The sequence below is a fragment of the Onthophagus taurus genome, chromosome 10 (assembly GCF_036711975.1).
Source record: "Onthophagus taurus isolate NC chromosome 10, IU_Otau_3.0, whole genome shotgun sequence".
NCBI classification, from domain to species: domain Eukaryota; kingdom Metazoa; phylum Arthropoda; class Insecta; order Coleoptera; family Scarabaeidae; genus Onthophagus; species Onthophagus taurus.
In genome coordinates, this window is record NC_091975.1 from 7,984,396 (window position 1) to 8,007,069 (window position 22,674).

Below are 22,674 nucleotides of genomic sequence, written 5' to 3' on the forward strand. Positions count from 1 at the left end.
TTTTAATAGTTTAGAACACAAAATATATGAAAAAAATTTTTGTAAAAAACTTTTAATTCAAAGTACTCGATGGTTTGAATTAAAGTTCCGTGGCCAGAGCGCAAAACCAATCTAAATCAATCTAGTAACGAGGCCCGTTCCGATAAGACAGCTTACAAATTTACAACGGTCTCGATAACCGAGATACGCCATTCCCCAGTGTGTCCAGATGAACTTTATTTCTCCCGTCGTCCTGCGACCGATCGCAGATACTCCGCTAAATTACGCTCTTAATTATTATTAATTTTCCAACCGTCGCACTCTATTCATTCCACCGCGTTATTATCCGCTTGTAATTAAACGCTATAGCTTCTCTTACTAATTTTTTTTATTGTCATCAACCTCCAAAGTGAAAAAAAAAAAATTAGAAATAATTTTATTCTATAAAATAAATTTTACCGTTACACATAGGGTTAACGTTCTTTTCAAGGTGTATCTAATTATTGTCTCGTTATTAGTGAAAGTTTCTGATAATGATCTTTAATTTTTTTTTTGATTTTCTTACTCACTATTAATAGAGATTGTTTATGGGTCACCACATAGCATTGAAGCCATTAAAACCGGGGTTCATTTTATAGATTGGTATATAATATTTACTTAAAAATCAGTCGAAAACCACCTTTTTGTTTTTTTTTTTTGTAAACCTCGTTTCCGGTAATTTTTTACCCCAACCCCACAAAACAGCCACCACCACCCCCCAAAAAAAATCGCGTTACTCTCGCCAACAACACGGATTGTTAATTCGCGACTCTCCATCGCTTTTTTTGCTTTTTATTTTTTTGTTGGTCGCTAGGTTGTATGTAGTATTTTTTTTGTTCGAGCTGAGCGTTTTAATGAAGTTTTCAGAGGCGTTTTCGGTCTCTCTTTTTTTCGAGAATCTAATGAAGATATACATGTGGCAACGGGGTCACCACATAATTCAAATCATCTCCAAGAGAGAGAGTTGTCGTCCCCACTTTTCGGGGTCTCCGAAAACCGTCGGCCATTAACCGAAATTCGTCTCGTCTCCACCCCCTTTACCATTCTCTAACAACCCTCTCTCCGACGAAAACCGATGCAATTAGTGAACGACCAACCTAATGGTTAAAAGAGAAAAAGAATTTTTTTGTTGTTAAATTGAACTTGATGGAAGAAAATGAACTTCAAGATTGAGAACTGGTTGCGTAACCAATTCAAGAAGTCGTTGTTGGGTAATTTTAAAGAAGACACTATAGGAAAAGAAGCCGTAATGATTACTGTAATTGTTTCCCAAAAAGGAAACGAGCTTTTTTCTGTGACTACGTTTTTTTTTGTGTGATGAGTCGATTACAAATTATTTCTGATTTTTTTTCTTTTTAATTTAAAAAGTTACATAAATAATAGTGAGTGTCACATAAAATTCGATTTTTAAAGCTCCTCAACTAGTAATTAACAGTTAGTATTCGGGTCTACCTATAAAATCGACCAAGGAAACGCATAAATTCCACCTGTTTTAAAGTTATGTCAAGGGGAAATGCTTTTAAGTTAAGTTACACTCCGAAAACGAGTTCCTTATCAACCAGACAAAATAAACGACAAAAACCACAAAAAATTTTACCCCCTTTCACTTTTCATTATTCCACTATTGACATTTAAATCTCGATCCTGTTGTTTTCTAAACGACATTTATTACGTGATGATGTTATCGTTACACTTCCCGTTTTGCGAATTAAAACAACGGTAATGCAACAAAAAAAAATAAATAAAATGAGGTTCTCTAATAGATTGTTACCCGCAAAATAGACTCGAAGATTTAGAGAAGTACTTCTTCCCTCGATTTTCCGAACGAACCCTCAAGCTTAAGAACATCTGTTTTTAATTGATTAACCGAAAACGCCGAGTTTCAAACGATTTAGAACTTTAAACCCATTCGTAAATACGCTAAATCCGACAGATTTAAGGTTGAAATTTAAGGGATGTAATAAAAATGTACTTCTTAATTCGTTCTATTAATGTTATCGAAAATATATGTATAAGATTTATTTTTTTGTCTATATATTCTAATTATGAGTCAAAATAAAATATGATAAATGCACGAGTTTTTAATATCTTAAAATATCTCGAGAATTTAGTTATCAAATATTATAATTTTAGGGCATTTTCTTAAAGATGAAGAATTTAGCTTTAATTTAACATAAAAATTATTTATTAATCATCAAAAATAACGTTTCAGTAATTTTTCGAGCTTAATCATTTTTTTTGGTTTGACTTAATTTTTACATTTTTCAAAAATTCATATCTCTTGTTCTAATTATGATTAAAGGATGAAATACGATTTATTTTAAAGCTTAATCTTCATAGAATATATGTGATAAACATTAATTTAAAAACACCTATAATTTTCAAAATACGACTTTTTTGAAACAATACTATTTTAATTAAATGAAGAAAAAAAGCAGAGTTTTAGATATCTTAAAATATCTCAAAAATTTAATTATAATATATTATTATTTTAAGATAATTTCTTAAAGATAAAGAATTTAGCTTTAATTTAACATAAAAATCATTTCTTAATCATCAAAAATAACGTCTGAATAATTTTTCGAATTTAATCATTTTTTTAGTTTAAATTCATTTTTACGATCTTTTCAAGAATTCATATCTTTGCTTCTAATTATGATTAAAGAATGAAATAAGATTTATTTTAAAGCTTAATCTTCATACAATACATGTGATAAACATTAATTTAAAAAACATCTATAATTTTGAAAATACGGCTTTTTTAAAACAATGTTATTTTAATTAAATGAAGAAAAAAGCAGAGTTTTAGATATCTCAGAATATCTCAAGAATTTAATTATGAAATATTATTATTTTAGGGCATTTTCTTAAAGATAAAGAATTTAGCTTTAATTTAACATAAAAATTATTTCTTAATCATCAAAAATAACGTTTTAGCAATTTTTCGAATTTAATCATTATTTTAGTTTGACTTAATTTTCACAATTTTCAAAAATTCATATCTCTGGTTCTAATCATGATTAAAGGATGAAATAAGATTTATTTTAAAGCTTAATCTTCATAGAATACATGTGATAAACATTAATTTAAAAACACCTATAATTTTCAAAATACGGCTTTTTTAAAACAATGCTATTTTAATTAAATAAAGAAAAAAGCAGAGTTTTAGATATCTCAGAATATCTCAATAATTTAATTATGAAATATCATAATTTTGAGACATTTTCTTAAAGATGAAGAATTTTGCTTTAATTTAACATAAAAATCATTTCTTAATCATCAAAAATAACGTCTTAGCAATTTTTCGAATTTAATCATTATTTTAGTTTGAATTAATTTTCACAATTTTCAAAAATTCATATCTCTGGTTCTAATTATGATTAAAGAATGAAATAAGATTTATTTTAAAGCTTAATCTTCATAGAATACATATGATAAACATTAATTCAAAAACACCTATAATTTTGAAAATACGACTTTTTAAAACATTGCTATTTTAATTAAATGAAGCAAAAAGCAGAGTTTTAGATATCTCAGAATATCTCAATAATTTAATTATGAAATATTATTATTTTAAGGCATTTTCTTAAAGATAAAGAATTTAGCTTTAATTTAACATAAAAATCATTTCTTAATCTTCAAAAATAATGTCTGAATAATTTTTCGAATTTAATCATTTTTTTAGTTTGAATTCATTTTTACGATCTTTTTAAAAATTCATATCTTTGCTTCTAATTATGATTAAAGGATGAAATAAGATTTATTTTAAAGCTTAATCTCCATAGAATATATGTGATAAACATTAATTTAAAAACACCTATAATTTTCAAAATACGGCTTTTTTAAAACAATGCTATTTTAATTAAATGAAGAAAAAAAGCAGAGTTTTAGATATCTTAGAATATCTCAAGAATTTAATTATAAAATATTATTATTTTAAGATAATTTCTTAAAGATAAAGAATTTAGCTTTAATTTAACATAAAAATCATTTCTTTATCTTCAAAAATAACGTCTTAGCAATTTTTCGAATTTAATCATTATTTTAGTTTGAATTAATTTTCACAATTTTCAAAAATTCATATCTCTGGTTCTAATTATGATTAAAGGATGAAATAAGATTTATTTTAAAGCTTAATCTCCATAGAATACATGTGATAAACATTAATTTAAAAACACCTATAATTTTCAAAATACGGCTTTTTTAAAACAATGCTATTTTAATTAAATGAAAAAAAAAGCAGAGTTTTAGATATCTCAGAATATCTCAAGAATTTAATTATAAAATATTATTATTTTAAGATAATTTCTTAAAGATAAAGAATTTAGCTTTAATTTAACATAAAAATCATTTCTTAATCATCAAAAATAACGTCTTAGCAATTTTTAGAATTTAATCATTATTTTAGTTTGAATTATTTTCACAATTTTCAAAAATTCATATCTCTTGTTCTAATCATGATTAAAGGATGAAATAACATTTATTTTAAAGCTTAATCTTCATAGAATACATGTGATAAACATTAATTTAAAAACACCTATAATTTTCAAAATACGGCATTTTTAAAACAATGCTATTTTAATTAAATGAAGATAAAAGCAGAGTTTTAGATATCTCAAAATATCTCAAAAATTTAATTATGAAATATTATTATTTTAAGACAATTTCTTAAAGATAAAGAATTTAGCTTTAATTTAACATAAAAATCATTTCTTAATCATCAAAAATAACGTCTTAGCAATTTTTCGAATTTAATCATTATTTTAGTTTGAATTAATTTTTACAATTTTCAAAAATTCATATCTCTGGTTATAATTATGATTAAAGGATGAAATAAGATTTATTTTAAAGCTTAATCTTCATAGAATACATGTGATAAACATTAATTTAAAAACACCTATAATTTTCAAAATACGGCTTTTTTAAAACAACGCTATTTTAATTAAATGAAGAAAAAAGCAGAGTTTTAGATATCTCAGAATATCTCAACAATTTAATTATGAAATGTCATAATTTTAAGACATTTTCTTAAAGATAAAGAATTTAGCTTTAATTTAACATAAAAATCATTTCTTAATCATCAAAAATAACGTCTTAGCAATTTTTCGAATTTAATCATTATTTTAGTTTGAATTAATTTTCACAATTTTCAAAAATTCATATCTCTGGTTCTAATCATGATTAAAAAATGAAATAAGATTTATTTTAAAGCTTAATCTTCATAGAATACATGTGATAAACATTAATTTAAAAACACCTATAATTTTGAAAATACGACTTTTTAAAACATTGCTATTTTAATTAAATGAACGAAAAAGCAGAGTTTTAGATATCTCAGAATATCTCAAGAATTTAATTATAAAATATTATTATTTTAAGATTATTTCTTAAAGATAAAGAATTTAGCTTTAATTTAATATAAAAATGATTTCTTAATCATAAAAAATAACGCCTCGGTGATTTTTTAAATTTTATAATTTTTTTATTTTATTATATTAAAAAAATTATTTTATTATGGATAAACACGCGAACGGATTGGATTAAAATCGCCGTTTTTTTTTCTACCCTTGGATTTATTTTAGGTTTTCCCGATTTTTTTGCAGATAAACGTAATGATGATTTATGAAACTGATTGTTTTGCTGATGTTTTGACGATATCAATCGGGAAATTACAGGCTTCAATGAACAAGGGAATTTTTTTTGAAAAAATAGGTGACAATCTCTCGAACAACAAAACGCGAGCCGTAAAATTTATTAATGTTTTTATATTTCGAATTGATAACAGTAATAAAATGGTTATAAAAGCGGTCGTTAATTCAACCGAGATTTATAACCTGGTTTTTTAACAAGTACGATTTTTTATTTTTACTTTTTAAAAGGAAATTGAAAAAGATTTTATTTAGAAATTAAAATTGTGTAAAGATTTATTATGGATATTAGTGCTTTTGATCTTTTGATTTGATGGAGCAATAAAAAAGCTATAAAATAAAACGCTCAATAAAAATCAAATTAGATTAATAAATTATAACTTAAACGGATTCGTTATTTTATTTTTTATTCGAATTTCTAAAACCGAAAAATGATACACCCCGCCACATAAACACTTTAAAACGACCTGTACATCACTTTGAGCTTTCATAATCCGGTTCGTGCCTATCTCACGAAAGCTCTCCGAGTTCGCTCGGCGGCGCCGTTTTCATGAGATACGACGCCATTTAATTTATATAAACACACCGAGCGTCCTTATGTACACTCTCCTTACGTTATTGCGTTTATTAAATTTTCAGATAGAGGGGGGAATTAAATTTTGGCAAATTTACTCAAGAGAAATAACAAATTATTAACTCAAAACTAATAGATGTTTATAACAACACTAAATCTAAATTTAACACTTTCACTTCGCACCAAAACTGTTTAGACACATTTTTTGGAAATTAAAAAAACCAGATAATAAGAACGTGTGTTCTAGACGAGCAACAAAACGAAACTAAACTCAGAAGAGACGAGAAGTGGTAAAAGCACACACACAAAGATGGTCTGCTATTGTTCGTTGTTCAGAAGGGGACGGCCATTAAAAAGGACCCCTATTATTATTACCTTTATCCCCTTCGCCCCGGTTTCGGTCAACCGAATTCGGTTCAGCTGGGGGGGTGATGATCGCGTTTAAAAAAGTAAAAAAAAAAAAAATAGAATCCCGGCGTGATAGAAACAATAGAGAGGTTTAAAAAACCCATCAAGGTAAAAGGACCCACAGGTAATGCTTCTTCTTCTTCGTCTATACCTTAACTTCTTCTTTCCACCGTTGATTTACGACTGACCCCAACCAGAACCGTTTTTGATATCTCTATTTAGAAAAATGCTTAAAAATCTTAATTTTCAAAACAAAAAATCGGTTGGAATAAAAATCTTAATTTTTAAATGAAAATCTTAACCCCCCCGAAAAGGAAATTGAAAGTGTAATTTATGTTTGGGCGTAAATCAAGCGGCGCACAACCCCGGTATGCGGCGATTTATGGCTCAATTATCCTGAATCCTGAAGATAGTTTGCGCATTCGTAATAAATCCTTAAAGGTCCTCGCGCGTTCGCGGATCACTCACAAGTTGTCGCGGAAAAAGCTGTCGTCGTCGTCGAACGACGAAACGGTTCAAGAATTTTCGGTATTTTCTTGGGAAACAAACCGACCATTCTATAAGTTATTGTTTTGTTGAAAGAGTCTCGTTAAAACATAAAGAAGGTTATTTATTTTTAACTAATACTATTACGAAATAGTTAAGTGATATATAATATATATCACTTTAAAGAGGATGCTTTAAGTTTCAATTTTGGTATAAAAATTATTTCTAAATATTCAAAAATAAATTAATTATGCTATTTTTTAATCAGAAAAAACCGAGTTTTTGATATCTCGGAATATCTCAAGAATTTAATTATGAAATATCATTATTTTATGGCATTTTCTCAAAGATAAAGAATTTAGATTTAATTTAACATAAAAATTATTTCTTAATCTCCAAAAATAGCGTCTCAGCAAGTTTTCGAACTTATAATCATATTTTTAGTTTGAATTAATTTTTACGATGAAAAACGCAATTTTCAAAAATTCATATCTCTGCTTCTAATTATGATTAAAAGGTGAAATAAGATTTATTTTAAAGCTTAATCTTCATAGAATACATGTGATAAACATTAATTTAAAAAACACCTATAATTTTCAAAATACGGCTTTTTTAAAACAATGCTATTTTAATTAAATGAAGAAAAAAGCAGAGTTTTAGATATCTCAGAATATCTCAAGAATTTAATTATGAAATATTATTATTTTATGGCATTTTCTTAAAGATAAAGAATTTAGCTTTAATTTAACATAAAAATCATTTCTTAATCTCCGAAAATAACGTCTCACCAATTTTTCGAATTTAATCATTTTTTTTAGTTTGAATTAATTTTTACAATTTTCAAAAAATCATATCTCTGGTTCTAATTATGATTAAAAGGTGAAATAAGATTTATTTTAAAGCTTAATCTTCATAGAATACATGTGATAAACATTAATTTAAAAACACCTATAATTTTCAAAATACGGCTTTTTTAAAACAATGCTATTTTAATTAAATGAAGAAAAAAGCAGAGTTTTTGATATCTCGGAATATCTCAAGAATTTAATTATGAAATATTATTATTTTATGGCATTTTCTTAAAGATTAAGAATTTAGCTTTAATTTAACATAAAAATCATTTCTTAATCTTCAAAAATAACGTCTCACCAATTTTTCGAATTTAATCATTTTTTTGTAGTTTGAATTGTTACAATTTTTAAAAATTCATATCTCTGGTTCTAATTATGATTAAAAGGTGAAAGAAGATTTATTTTAAAGCTTAATCTTCATAGAATACATGTGATAAACATTAATTTAAAAGCACTTATAATTTTCAAAACACGGCTTTTTTAAAACAATGCTATCTTAATTAAATGAAGAAAAAAGCAGAGTTTTAGATATCTCAGAATATCTCAAGAATTTAATTATGAAATATTATAATTTTAAGTCATTTTCTTAAAGATAAAGAATTTAGCTTTAATTTAACATAAAAATCATTTCTTAATCATCAAAAATAACGTCTTAACAATTTTTTGAATTTAATCATTTTTTTGTAGTTTGAATTAATTGTTACAATTTTTAAAAATTCATATCTCTGATTCTAATTATGATTAAAGGCTGAAAGAAGATTTATTTTAAAGCTTAATCTTCATAGAATACATGTGATAAACATTAATTTAAAAACACCTATAATTTTCAAAATACGGCTTTTTTAAAACAATGCTATTTTAATTAAATGAAGAAAAAAGCAGAGTTTTAGATATCTCAGAATATCTCAACAATTTAATTATGAAATGTCATAATTTTAAGACAATTTCTTAAAGATTAAGAATTTAGCTTTAATTTAACATAAAAATCATTTCTTAATCTTCAAAAATAACGTCTCACCAATTTTTCGAATTTAATCATTTTTTTGTAGTTTGAATTGTTACAATTTTTAAAAATTCATATCTCTGGTTCTAATTATGATTAAAAGGTGAAATAAGATTTATTTTAAAGCTTAATCTTCATAGAATACATGTGATAAACATTAATTTAAAAAACACCTATAATTTTGAAAATACGATTTTTTTAAAACAATGCTATTTTAATTAAATGAACGAAAAAGCAGAGTTTTTGATATCTCGGAATATCTCAAGAATTTAATTATGAAATATTATTATTTTATGGCATTTTCTTAAAGATTAAGAATTTAGCTTTAATTTAACATAAAAATCATTTCTTAATCTTCAAAAATAACGTCTCAACAATTTTTCGAATTTAATCATTTTTTTTAGTTTGAATTAATTTTTACAATTTTCAAAAAATCATATCTCTGGTTCTAATTATGATTAAAAGGTGAAAGAAGATTTATTTTAAAGCTTAATCTTCATAGAATACATGTGATAAACATTAATTTAAAAACACCTATAATTTTGAAAATACGATTTATTTTAAAACAATGCTATTTCAATAAAATGAACGAAAAAGCAGAGCTTTTGATATCTCAGAATATCTCAAGAATTTAATCATGAAATATTATTATTTTATGGTATTTTCTTAAAGATAAAGAATTTAGCTTTAATTTAACATAAAAATCATTTCTTAATCATCAAAAATAACGCCTCAACAATTTTTCGAATTTAATCATTTTTTTTAGTTTGAATTAATTGTTACAATTTTTAAAAATTCATATCTCTGGTTCTAATTATGATTAAAAGGTGAAATAAGATTTATTTTAAAGCTTAATCTTCATAGAATACATGTGATAAACATTGATTTAAAAACACCTATAATTTTCAAAATACGGCTTTTTTAAAACAATGCTATTTTAATTAAATGAACGAAAAAGCAGAGTTTTAGATATCTCAGAATATCTCAACAATTTAATTATGAAATGTCATAATTTTAAGACAATTTCTTAAAGATAAAAAATTTAGCTTTAATTTAACATAAAAATCATTTCTTAATCTTCAAAAATAACGTCTCAACAATTTTTCGAAGTTAATCATTTTTTTTAGTTTGAATTAATTGTTACAATTTTTAAAAATTCATATCTCTGGTTCTAATTATGATTAAAAGGTGAAATAAGATTTATTTTAAAACTTAATCTTCATAGAATACATGTGATAAACATTAATTCAAAAACACCTATAATTTTGAAAATACGATTTTTTTAAAACAATGCTATTTTAATTAAATGGACGAAAAAGCAGTCACACAAAAAGCACATTATGAAATATTATTATTTTAAGCAAATTTCTTAAAAATAAAGAATTTAGCTTTAATTTGACATAAAAATCATTTCTTAATGATAAAAATGATACGAATTAGTATACAATTTATGTGAATATATTAAATAAAAATGATTCATTAACTTTTAAAAAGTGTGGATAAAGGAAAGTTATTTTCATGAGAACGAGACGCTCTCGTTATTTATTATTTGCACACCACGGAGGTGTTGCTTAATTATTATTATGTTACCTAATTATTCAATTAATTAGAAAAGTAATTATTTTATTAGTATAATATAAAAAAAAGTTGCTTCCTTCTTATCGTTCAAAAATAAGAATTTAACTGTTAATAAATTAATTATTCGCAGTCAACTCCTCCTCTTATAAGGAGACGAGATCTTAATCTCTCTGCTCCTCTTTATCCATTGAGTAAAGAAGGCCCCCAGTAGAAGTTTACGTGGGTGTCGTCACATTGTCTTCTTTACGGACCTAATTGAAAATTACTAACCCGTTTAATAACTTTATAACTAAATTTCGGTTGCGATATATTAAAAAAAAATTTACGATTTGTTAGTACTTTTTTCAGCGTGTACCGGGTGAACTGAAATTTACGACCGGATATTTTCAGGACGAGCCGTAAACGCCGTTCCGCAAACGGTACTAAATACAAAGCTACTCCGGGCGATACGTCATCGCTCATCCGGACTAAGTCCGGGCCGAGTTGAAAGTCCGTGCGAGGGCGGTCCCGGACCCCGTTTTCGTCCACTTTTCGCGGGCTTTTACTATTTACGACCGACCCCAACGTCTACTTCCAACAGGGGGTGTTGGAAGTTATACTTTTAACCCCCTACATTTTCTACACAATCGTATTCAGGTCATTGTCAAGGAAGAATTTTCCAAAATTAGGCCAAATTTTATTTTAAAAAGTAATTTTTATTATCATGTTATACAGTGTGCGGCAAAATTATGTGTTATTAATCATTTTGACGCACACTGTATATTATTGAATCAATTTTGAGTAAAATTAAATCAAAAATTAAGTATGAAGTTATATATATAATTTATATATAACTTATATATATATATATTTTTTTTAATTTATATCCTAACCCTTTTTTGTATTGTATTCATACGAACGGTAGGCGTACATATGTTGATACATTTTTTCGTTACACAACTCGAATAACATTACGCAATCGAATCGAGTTGATCGTACATTAAATATTCAATTGACGGGGACGAGATTTAAAGCACAATCTTTGCATACATCAACAAACGATTTATTACTGGTAGTGTTTATTTTTTTTCTTTTAGTTTCGTATTCTTTCTAATTTTTATAATATACGGGATATATATATATGTAATAAATTAAGTAATTATTTAAATTATTGAATAAAATTTATCATGACCTAAAATTAAAACCACATTAATATGTAATCATATCGATTATTTTTTTTAGCTTTCGATTAGTTTGTTTTGCTAAATTTATTATTACATCTAATGCCGTATTTAACGCGCTTAATAGCATCCGGTTTTCGTATTAATAAGTGGTGTAACAACAAAAACATTCTTGCTAATAATTATTATATATATAAATATATATATATATATATATATATATACAGGGTGTCCATTATGTATGGAATATAGTATATATCTTGGTGGTGTCAACTTTATAAAAAAAACGTTTTATACAAAACTTGTTTAATATTTTATTTGCCATAATAAGACTACATTCAATTGTTTTTAATTCAGAAAACAAATGAGTAATTAACTTAAATTTTTTTAAATGGCAATGTATTCTTTCTTTAGGCTCATTTGAAAGAGATTACTTTTCTCTTTACGATGGCGTAAAATTTTTGTATCCTTATATCAGAAAATCTCCAATAATTCGAGGTACTTGACGATCTCGGATATTTAGATTAATGTTATTAGTTAAATTTTCTTAATAAACAATTTTTATATATTTTTTTTAAAATTTTCTGATATAAGAGTACTAAAATTTTACGTCATAGTAAAGAGAAAAAAATCTCTATCAAATGAGCCTAACAAAAGGGTACATTGCCATTTAAAAACTTCAAGTGTTATTCGTTGCTCATTTGTTTTTTGAAATAAGAACAATTGAATGCTGTCTTATTATGGCAAATAGAATATTAAAAAAGTTGATAAATTGATAAATTATGTCGATTAATATAATTTTATTATTGCTCTTTAGAGGTAAAAAAGAAGTTAATGGCAAGAAATATCTATATATATATATAAAACGATTTGGAATGGAATGAAATGAAAATCAGCTGATGAGTAGTATAACAGTGGGTCAGAAAAGGGACCCCTCGTTTAACCGGCGGGCGGTGAGAGAATGAGAGGGAAACAAAACGTATTAACATGGATGTTAGAGTGAGAAAGACTAACCTGCTATGGCCATCCAGGGGTAAAACGTATGGTTTGATTGCTGGTGCAGCTGTGTTCCTACAGGTTGCGACGTCGATGTGTTCAGGGAGCACGGATTATTCCACGCACTAAGGGCGTTCGTTCTACCGCCACTTGCCGCCCCCGGACTCGAAGCGGGATCACCACCGACGAGTCCAACGGAAGAACCATAACCGCCGACCCTTGAGTCCGGGGTGCACGCCGAAGGCCTAACGGGGCCGCCCAAAGAACTACTCAAATTAGCTCCTCCACCAGAAGTGGTGCTTTGCCAAACATCTTTAACTTGGGCGGCTACGACGGAAGCGTAACCGTTTTGATCTGAATTCCCTTTGGAACAATCCGGTTTCGTGTTTGAACTGTAATTGACTGAGTTCTGTTGGGATTCGGTTGATGATGAATATAATTTGCAGGCGGAGGTTATTGAGGCGTCGTAAGGTGAGTCCTGGGGCGGCCTGGCCTGGTGCAGCGAGTGATGATGGTGGTGTTGACTCGAGGCATAAGGTGACATGCCGAGCGCGATCGGAAACGGTCTGTACGCGCTATTTTGATCGTGGTGGTGACTTCCGGTCACCGAGCCACTTTGATGAGGGTGTCCGTAAAAGGTGTTTGGCTCAAAATATGAGTTCATCATGGGGTTTTAACAAGTAAAAAAACACTTAACTAAAAAAATATGTTTAAACACAAACTTTTTTAATGTTATTAAAAAAGTTAATTCTTAGTCCGCGATTATTTTTCTTTTAGAAAACACTCAAAACACACAAAAATTTTTATTATTTAAATCACACTAAATCTAAATAAGTATGTTATCAAAAAATTTTTAAACAAATTCTTTTATTATTAAGATACACGTTCGCGCGCGATTATTTTTATTGCATCGTTAAGGTAATAACCGTAAAATTTTTGTATTATCAAGGGGAGAGCTAGTTGTAGTAATCGTAAAAGTGGTCGTCGTGGTTCTCGTGTGTATATTGGTCGGGAAAACGATCGAGATGATGCGACAACGCAGCGCGGTAGCCCAGTTGGGAATGCCACGACTATTTCAATAGCGGCCTCTGAACCGCACTGACTCCTTTGGAGCCTGTCTGCTACAAACCCACACGCTATACGCATCCCATCGTCTGTTTCACTCCTTCGTTCAGCACGCGCTCCATCCCCTCCACCAACATTCTCCATACATTTTCCAAACCCAAAAACTCTCTCACTTTAATCATTTCAATCATTTGAATCATTTCAATCACTATAATCCCTTAATCCCCTCAAATCAATCCAATCGATTTGACCAACCCAATTAACATCACATCACATCACACTTTATTCACAAAAAAAAAATTTCAATTTTAAATTTTCAAAAAAAAAAATCATCATGGTACTTTGAAAGATTGATACCCAAAGTGATGTAATAAAAGAATATGTATAGTGCAATCAAAAACTAATGATCATTACGTCAATTTAAAAAGGGATGAAACTTAAAATCAAGTAAGCTCAGTTGAAAAGAGAAAGAAAACGATGACGTTTCAGACTATAACAAAAGGGGGCAATATAGGTAGGGGGTATAATAGCTACGCCAATGGCAATAGAAGTCATGCCCACTCGAGGTAATGCGCAGCTGAAACGAGGTGCGGTCTGAAGTCCCCCACCCAATGGCGTCGCTCCTTGTCTGAAAATGAGAGCGGTGGCTCCCTCGTCCGGGCGATCGCGGAAGCGGCGAACGTTTCAAACCAGAGGCGGCGCGGCCGTAGGACCCGCAACGACGATTTTAAATTGTTCGACACGCGCCAACTTTCTTTTTGTTAGTACGTTAAAATTAAGTTATCTTTTATTGTTATTAAGTGTTATTTAAAATTTTTATGATTTTATGACACCTTTTTATAGTTTTTACGACCGTGACGATTTGACTATAGAAGCGCCGATAATTTACCGGTATGGCCGTTTTACGGGCAGTAAAATTGTCGTAAACGTCGCCGATTATGACCCGTAGAGTGTGTAGTAGTGGTAGTAGCAGACGAAGAAGAGTCTTGCGCTTGCCGTCCGCCGCCACCTCGTGCGATTTACAACCAAAACAAACCGTTAGCGTTTTTACGATCCGGGGACGACAGGCCCGGAGGTTTTCGGCTCGTCCGGGGGCATAAATTTAACGCTCTTTTAGTGCTGTCTAAAACCGTCCAAAGACCGACGTCCTCTTAAGACGACGTCAATCGGTGGTTAGTTTTACGACCGGACCCATCACCTACTACTTCCACTCGTTTACAAAACCATTTTAAAGTTTTACGACCTAATCAGTTAACACCTACAAAGAGATTCAAGAATCTTAATGGCTTTAACAACTTTTAAGACTCTTAAAGATAATTATGGATATTTATTTTACTTTTCATTTTATTTCACCGATTTCGACACCATTTCACTGACATCTTATGACTTTATATACTTACAATTCTTTTTCTATTCTATTTAAAAAATTGTAAAAAATCTAATCACGTTGTTTATTCGCTATTTATAAAGGAAAGTATGTACTTTGTTATAAAAAGAGTTGTACCTGAATATCTTTATCCGTTCTTGACATAATAATTTTTTATTAATTCGAATTTTTTTAATTCATAAATTGTTTCCATCATCTTTAAAAAATCGTGAAAAATCAGATTCTTAAGATATTTTGATGAAATATTCACGATTTATAGAAGAAAGTGAGTTGTGACTTGATGACTTGACTTGTGACTTTGATGAAATATTCACGATTTATAGAAGAAAGTGAGTACTCTTTCATGAACAAAACCATACTTGGAAATCTCTACTCGTTCTTGAGATAATAAGGTTTTATTAACTCGAACTTTTTGATTTCATAAATAGTTTCTATCTTTTTTTAAAAATCATAAAAAATGTAATTCTTAAGATATCTTGATGAAATATTCACGATTTATAGAAGAAAGTGTGTACTTTTTCATGAACAAAACCGTACTTGAAAATCTTTACCCGTTCTTGAGATAATAAGGTTTTATTAACTAGAATTTTTTGATTTCATAAATTGTTTCTATCCTTTTTAAAAAATTGTAAAAAATTAGATTCTTGAGATATCTTGATGAAATATTCACAATTTATAGAAGAAAGTGTGTACTTTTTCATGAACAAAACCGTACTTGAATACCTCTACTCGTTCTTAAGATAATAATATTTTATTAACTCGAATTTTTTGAATTCATAAATTGTTTCCATCATCTTTAAAAAATCGTGAAAAATCAGATTCTTAAGATATTTTGATGAAATATTCACGATTTATAGAAGAAAGTGAGTACTTTTTCATGAACACAACCGTACTTGAAAATTTCTACCCGTTCTTGAGATAATAAGGTTTTATTAACTAGAATTTTTTGATTTCATAAATTGTTTGATCTTTTTTAAAAAATCGTAAAAAAATGAATTCTTAAGATATCTTGATGAAATATTCACGATTTATAGAAGAAAGTGAGTACTTTTTCATGAACAAAACCATACTTGAAAATTTCTACCCGTTCTTGAGATAATGTTTTATTAACTCGAACTTTTTGTTTTCATAAATTGTTTCTATCTTTTTTAGAAAAATGAATTCATAAGATATCTACATAAAATATTCACGATTTATAGAAGAAAGTGAGTACTTTTTCGTGATCAAAACCGTACTTGAAAATTTCTACTCATTTTTGAGATAATAATGTTTTATTAACTCGAACTTTTTGATTTCATAAATTGTTTCTATCTTTTTTAAAAACTAGTAAAAAATTGAATTCTTAAGATATCTTGATGAAATATTCACGATTTATAGAAGAAAGTGAGTACTTTTTCATGAACAAAACCATACTTGGAAATCTCTACTCGTTCTTGAGATAATAAGGTTTTATTAACTCGAACTTTTTGATTTCATAAATAGTTTCTATCTTTTTTTAAAAATCATAAAAAATGTAATTCTTAAGATATCTTGATGAAATATTCACGATTTATAGAAGAAAGTGAGTACTTTTTCATGAACAAAACCTTACTTGGAAATCTCTACTCGTTCTTGAGATAATAAGGTTTTATTAACTAGAATTTTTTGATTTCATAAATTGTTTCTATCCTTTTTAAAAAATTGTAAAAAATTGGATTCTTGAGATATCTTGATGAAATATTCACGATTTATAGAAGAAAGTGTGTACTTTTTCATGAACAAAACCGTACTTGAATATCTCTACTCGTTCTTGAGATAATAATATTTTATTAACTCGAACTTTTTGATTTCATAAATTGTTTCCGTCTTTGTCAAAAAATCGTGAAAAATCAGATTCTTAAGATATTTTGATGAAATATTCACGATTTATAGAAGAAAATGAGTACTTTTTCATGAACAAAACCGTACTTGAAAATCTCTACTCGTTCTTGAGATAATAATGTTTTATTAACTCGAACTTTTTGATTTCATAAATAGTTTCTATCTTTTTTTAAAAATCATAAAGAATTGAATTCTTAAGATATCTTGATGAAATATTCACGATTTATAGAAGAAAGTGAGTACTTTTTCATGAACAAAACCGTACTTGAAAATCTTTACCCGTTCTTGAGATAATAAGGTTTTATTAACTAGAATTTTTTGATTTCATAAATTGTTTCTATCCTTTTTAAAAACTTGTAAAAAATTGGATTCTTGAGATATCTTGATGTAATATTCACGATTTATAGAAGAAAGTGTGTACTTTTTCATGAACAAAACCGTACTTGAATACCTCTACTCGTTCTTAAGATAATAATATTTTATTAACTCGAACTTTTTGATTTCATAAATTGTTTCCGTCTTTGTCAAAAAATCGCGAAAAATCAGATTCTTAAGATATTTTGATGAAATATTCACGATTTATAGAAGAAAGTGAGTACTTTTTCATGAAGAAAACCGTACTTGAATATCTCTACCCGTTCTTGAGATAATAATTTTTTAACCCAACCCTAATTTTTATATTCATAAACGTAATGATTTTTTTGCATCTTTTTTAAAAAATCGTAAAAAATTGAATTCTTAAGATATCTAGATAAAATATTCACGATTTATAGAAGAAAGTGAGTACTTTTTTATAAACAAAACCGTACTTGAAAATCTCTACTCGTTCTTGAGATAATAATGTTTTATTAACTCGAACTTTTTGATTTCATAAATAGTTTCTATCTTTTTTAAAAAATCATAAAAAATTGAATTCTTAAGATATCTTGATAAAATATTCACGATTTATAGAAAAAAGTATGTACTTTTTCATGAACAAAACCGTACTTGAAAATTTCTACCCGTTCTTGAGATAATAAGGTTTTATTAACTAGAATTTTTTGATGTCATAAATTGTTTCTATCCTTTTTAAAAAATTGTAAAAAATTGGATTCTTGAGATATCTTGATGAAATATTCACGATTTATAGAAGAAAGTGTGTACTTTTTCATGAACAAAACCGTACTTGAATACCTCTACTCGTTCTTGAGATAATAATATTTTATTAACTCGAACTTTTTGATTTCATAAATTGTTTCCGTCTTTGTCAAAAAATCGCGAAAAATCAGATTCTTAAGATATTTTGATGAAATATTCACGATTTATAGAAGAAAGTGAGTACTTTTTCATGAACAAAACCGTACGTAAAAATCTTTACCCGTTCTTGAGATAATAATGTTTTATTAACTCAAATTTTTTGATTTCATAAATTGTCTCTATCTTTTTTAAAAAATCGTAAAAATTGGGATTCTTAAGATATCTTGATGAAATATTCACGATTTATACAAAAAAGTGAGTACTTTTTCATGAACAAAACTATACTTCAAAATCTCTACTCGTTCTTGAGATAATAATGTTTTATTAACTCGAACTTTTTGATTTCATAAATTGTTTCTTTCTTTTTTAAAAAGTCGTAAAAAAATTGGATTCTTAAGATATCTTGATGAAATATTCACGATTTATAGAAGAAAATGGGTACTTTTTCATGAACAAAACCGTATTTGAAAATCATTACCCGTTCTTAAGATAACAACTCGAGTTTTTTGGTTTTATAAACTGTTTCTATCTTTTTTAAAAAATCATAAAAAATTGAATTCTTAAGATATCTTGATGAAATATTCACGATTTATAGAAGAAAGTGAGTACTTTTTCATGAACAAAACCGTACTTGAATATCTCTACCCGTTCTTGAGATAATAATTTTTTAACCCAACCCTAGTTTTTATATTCATAAACGTAATGATTTTTTTCCATCTTTTTAAAAAGTCGTAAAAGATTTTATTCTTAAGATATCTTGATGAAATATTCACGATTTATAGAAGAAAGTGAATACTTTTTCATGAACAAAACCGTATTTGAAAATCATTACCCGTTCTTGAGATAACAACTCGAGTTTTTTGGTTTTATAAACTGTTTCTATCTTTTTTAAAAAATCGTAAAAAATTGAATTCTTAAGATATCTTGATGAAATATTCACGATTTATAGAAGAAAGTGAGTACTTTTTCATGAACAAAACCGTACTTGAAAATTTCTGCCCGTTCTTGAGATAATAAGGTTTTATTAACTAGAATTTTTTGATTTCATAAATTGTTTCCATCTTTTTTAAAAAATTGGATTCTTAAGATATTTTGACGAAATATTCACGATTTATAGCAGAAAGTGAGTACTTTTTCATGAAGAAAACCGTACTTGAATATCTCTACCCGTTCTTGAGATAATAATTTTTTAACCCAACCCTAATTTTTATGTTCTTTTGCATCTTTTTTAAAAAATCGTAAAAAATTGAATTCTTAAGATATCTAGATAAAATATTCACGATTTATAGAAGAAAGTGAGTACTTTTTTATAAACAAAACCGTACTTGAAAATCTCTACTCGTTCTTGAGATAATAATGTTTTATTAAATCGAGTTTTTTTATTTCATAAATGATTTCTATCTTTTTTAAAAAGTCGTAAAAAATTGGATTCTTAAGATATCTCGATGAAATATTCACGATTTATAGAAGAAAGTGAGTACTTTTTCATGAACAAAACCGTATTTGAAAATCATTACCCGTTCTTGAGATAACAACTCGAGTTTTTTGGTTTTATAAACTGTTTCTATCTTTTTTAAAAAATCATAAAAAATTGAATTCTTAAGATATCTTGATGAAATATTCACGATTTATGGAAGAAAGTGAATACTTTTTTTATGAACAAAACCGTACTTGAAAATCTCTACTCGTTCTTGAGATAATAATGTTTTGTTAACTTGAAGTTTTTGATTTCATGAATTGTTTCCATCTTTATTAAAAAATTGGATTCTTAAGATATTTTGATGAAATATTCACGATTTATAGAGGAAAGTGTGTACTTTTTCATGAACAAAACCGTACTTGAATATCTCTACTCGTTCTTAAGATAATAATGTTTTATTAACTAGAATTTTTTGAATTCATAAATTGTTTCCATCATCTTTAAGAAATCGTGAAAAATCAGATTCTTAAGATATCTTGATGAAATATTCACGATTTATAGAAGAAAGTGAGTACTTTTTCATGAACAAAACCGTACTTGAATATCTCTACTCGTTCTTGAGATAGTAAGGTTTTATTAACTAGAATTTTTTGATTTCATGAATTGTTTCATCTTTTTTAAAAAATCGTAAAAAAATGAATTCTTAAGATATCTTGATGAAATATTCACGATTTATAGAAGAAAGTGAGTACTTTTTCATAAACAAACCCGTACTTGAATATCTCCACCCGTTCTTGAGATAATAATTTTTTAAGTCAACCCTAATTTTTATAACTTCATAATCGTAACGATTTTTTCCATCCTTTTTAAAAAATCGTAAAAAAATGAATTCTTAAGATATCTTGATGAAATATTCACGATTCATAGAAGAAAGTGTGAACTTTTTCATGAACAAAACCGTACTTGAAAATCCCTACCCGTTCCTGAAATAATAATGTTTTATTAAATCGAGTTTTTTGATTTCACAAATTGTTTCTGTTTTTTAAAAAAATCGTAAAAAATTGGATTCTTAAGATATCTCGATGAAATATTCAAGATTTATAGAAGAAAGTGTGTACTTTTTCATGAAGAACACCGTTTTTAAATAGAACTTTTAGTTTTTGAGAAAAAAATAACTTCAAAATCGATTTTTTTAAGATATACAAAATTTGAAATACGATTTAACGTATAATGTATTGTTACAAAACCATTTGAGTGTGTAATAAAACCCTCCCCTTTAATTCCTTTATATATACACAAACAAAAATAGACGTACTTTTGAGGAAGCTGAAAGTAAAACTATTCTATTGTGAAATAACGTCAAATGGCACTCGAAAAAAGGTGTTAACTCTACCGTGAAAGTAAACAAAACCGAACAAGGGCTGGATTTCTTCTATATCTAAATCTGCCCCCTAAGGTTAAACGAAAATAAAAATGGAGAAATATAATAAAAAGTTTACAGAAAACTTTTTTTAACTGTGTTGAATTTTTTTTGGCAACGAGCTTTTCCATAAAATGTCGGCCATCGTAAAACACGTTTGATGCATCGATTCCACGGCCGCAACATCGCACGCAAACCCCGCGGTCTTGTCGACCCTTGCAAAAAAAAATTAGCAAAAAAACTGGAAAATGTCAAAAAATACCGTGGAAAAAAGTTTTCCCGAACGAGACGTGCTTTTCAAACGAATAAAAATGAAAAAATCAGATTTATCGCTTTAATTATAACTCATGGGATTAGGAAATTTTTAATCTATATTTAAAAGGAGTCACCTTAGAATCGATATTAAATGAAATTCGAATTCGAGGTCGTTTTACAATTGCGGTTCGAAATAAATGAACATAAATAATAAATAATAGAGGGACAAAAAGCTGATAAATTGTTCGTATTTGAATTTTACGATCCGATTTATGTCACGTCGTGTTTCACACCCACGATGAGGGGGGACTAGTAATGTTTAATAATAAAAAAAACAATGACTATTTACGCACATGCTATGTCTTTGAAATGGTAATGTTAAGAATGATGAAGAATCTCGTTTTTTATTTGACCATCTAAGTAAACAATTCCTGTGGTTAATTAAACGCAAAATAGAAAGAATTTATAGAAAAATCGTGTAATAAATTCATTTCGTGATACAACAATAAGATTTTATTTTAAACTAAACTGATTTTTTATTTTTTTTTCTTTTTTAGATTGGAAAGTATTTCTAAATCCATTTGGGAAGAGAGACACATGTTTTTGATGGAACGAGCTTGAACCTATCACCGAAAAGAGGAGGAGAGGCAACAAAAAGGGTCGATATATTCTTACCCCCAAAGTCTATTTATAGATTCTCCATATCATATTACATTCCAAAGAGGGAATTCTTAATGGTAAGATATATAATATTTTTTAATTGAAACGTGTTTAAGTATTTGTTGGTGGTCTTTTTATAAAAAGAAATCCGTTTGAATCGACTACAAACTAACAAATTAACATGCACGGATCGTCATCAGTTGGATATAATGATGGAGTGGCGACAGTACGAGACCATAACGCAAATTGGCACGCTTACAAAACCATAACGTCTCCACATGATGCAGCAACGAATAACATGAAGGCAGACGATAGCTAATTTATATGTGTTCTCACTATCGCTTCATCCAGACATTAACGACACCGTTCGACGATTGGAATTACAATAAACGAGACAGGGAGGCGGAGTTGAATACTAAAACGATTTATCATCAATGCTGATTATTTAACTGCATAAAAAATCTAAGAAGGAAAAAAATTTTCTGCAAATATTTGTTGATGAATATTCAAAAAAATGAGAAATACGACGTAAAACTGAGTTGGCATCCGTAAGTTATTAAATATAATTGTAATTGTGGACTTTATGGGAGGGATTAACATCGAAATGGTGGCCATTAAGCGCTCGTATGCAGTCGACGATTGCCTTATG

General features: G+C 27.7%; 1 protein-coding gene and 1 long non-coding RNA gene across 15 annotated transcripts in view; one reads left to right on the top strand and one right to left on the bottom strand.

Moving 5' to 3' along the window:
- LOC111419107 (uncharacterized) overlaps positions 1 to 22,674 on the top strand; it is a 228,790-nt gene that overhangs the window by 205,601 nt on the left and 515 nt on the right. For 2 of the 3 annotated variants that reach the window (XR_011641573.1, XR_002706897.2), the window contains 2 exons: positions 21,923 to 22,102; positions 22,170 to 22,649. This is a non-coding gene — a long non-coding RNA (uncharacterized lncRNA). The remainder of the gene's footprint in view (positions 1 to 21,922; positions 22,103 to 22,169; positions 22,650 to 22,674) is intronic. The other variant, XR_011641574.1, reaches the window with a different exon arrangement.
- The window catches only part of LOC111419106 (homeotic protein ultrabithorax-like), a 526,223-nt gene that overhangs the window by 161,782 nt on the left and 341,767 nt on the right, over positions 1 to 22,674 (bottom strand). For 2 of the 12 annotated variants that reach the window (XM_023051867.2, XM_023051866.2), the window contains exon 1: positions 12,741 to 13,834. The exons of 9 other annotated variants lie outside the window; for them this stretch is intronic. In XM_023051867.2, coding sequence (XP_022907635.1) covers positions 12,741 to 13,389 — 649 coding nt within the window. In that variant the 5' untranslated portion in view covers positions 13,390 to 13,834. Of the gene's footprint in view, positions 1 to 12,740; positions 13,835 to 22,674 lie in introns of those variants that run through there. One more of the 12 variants, XM_023051869.2, reaches the window with a different exon arrangement.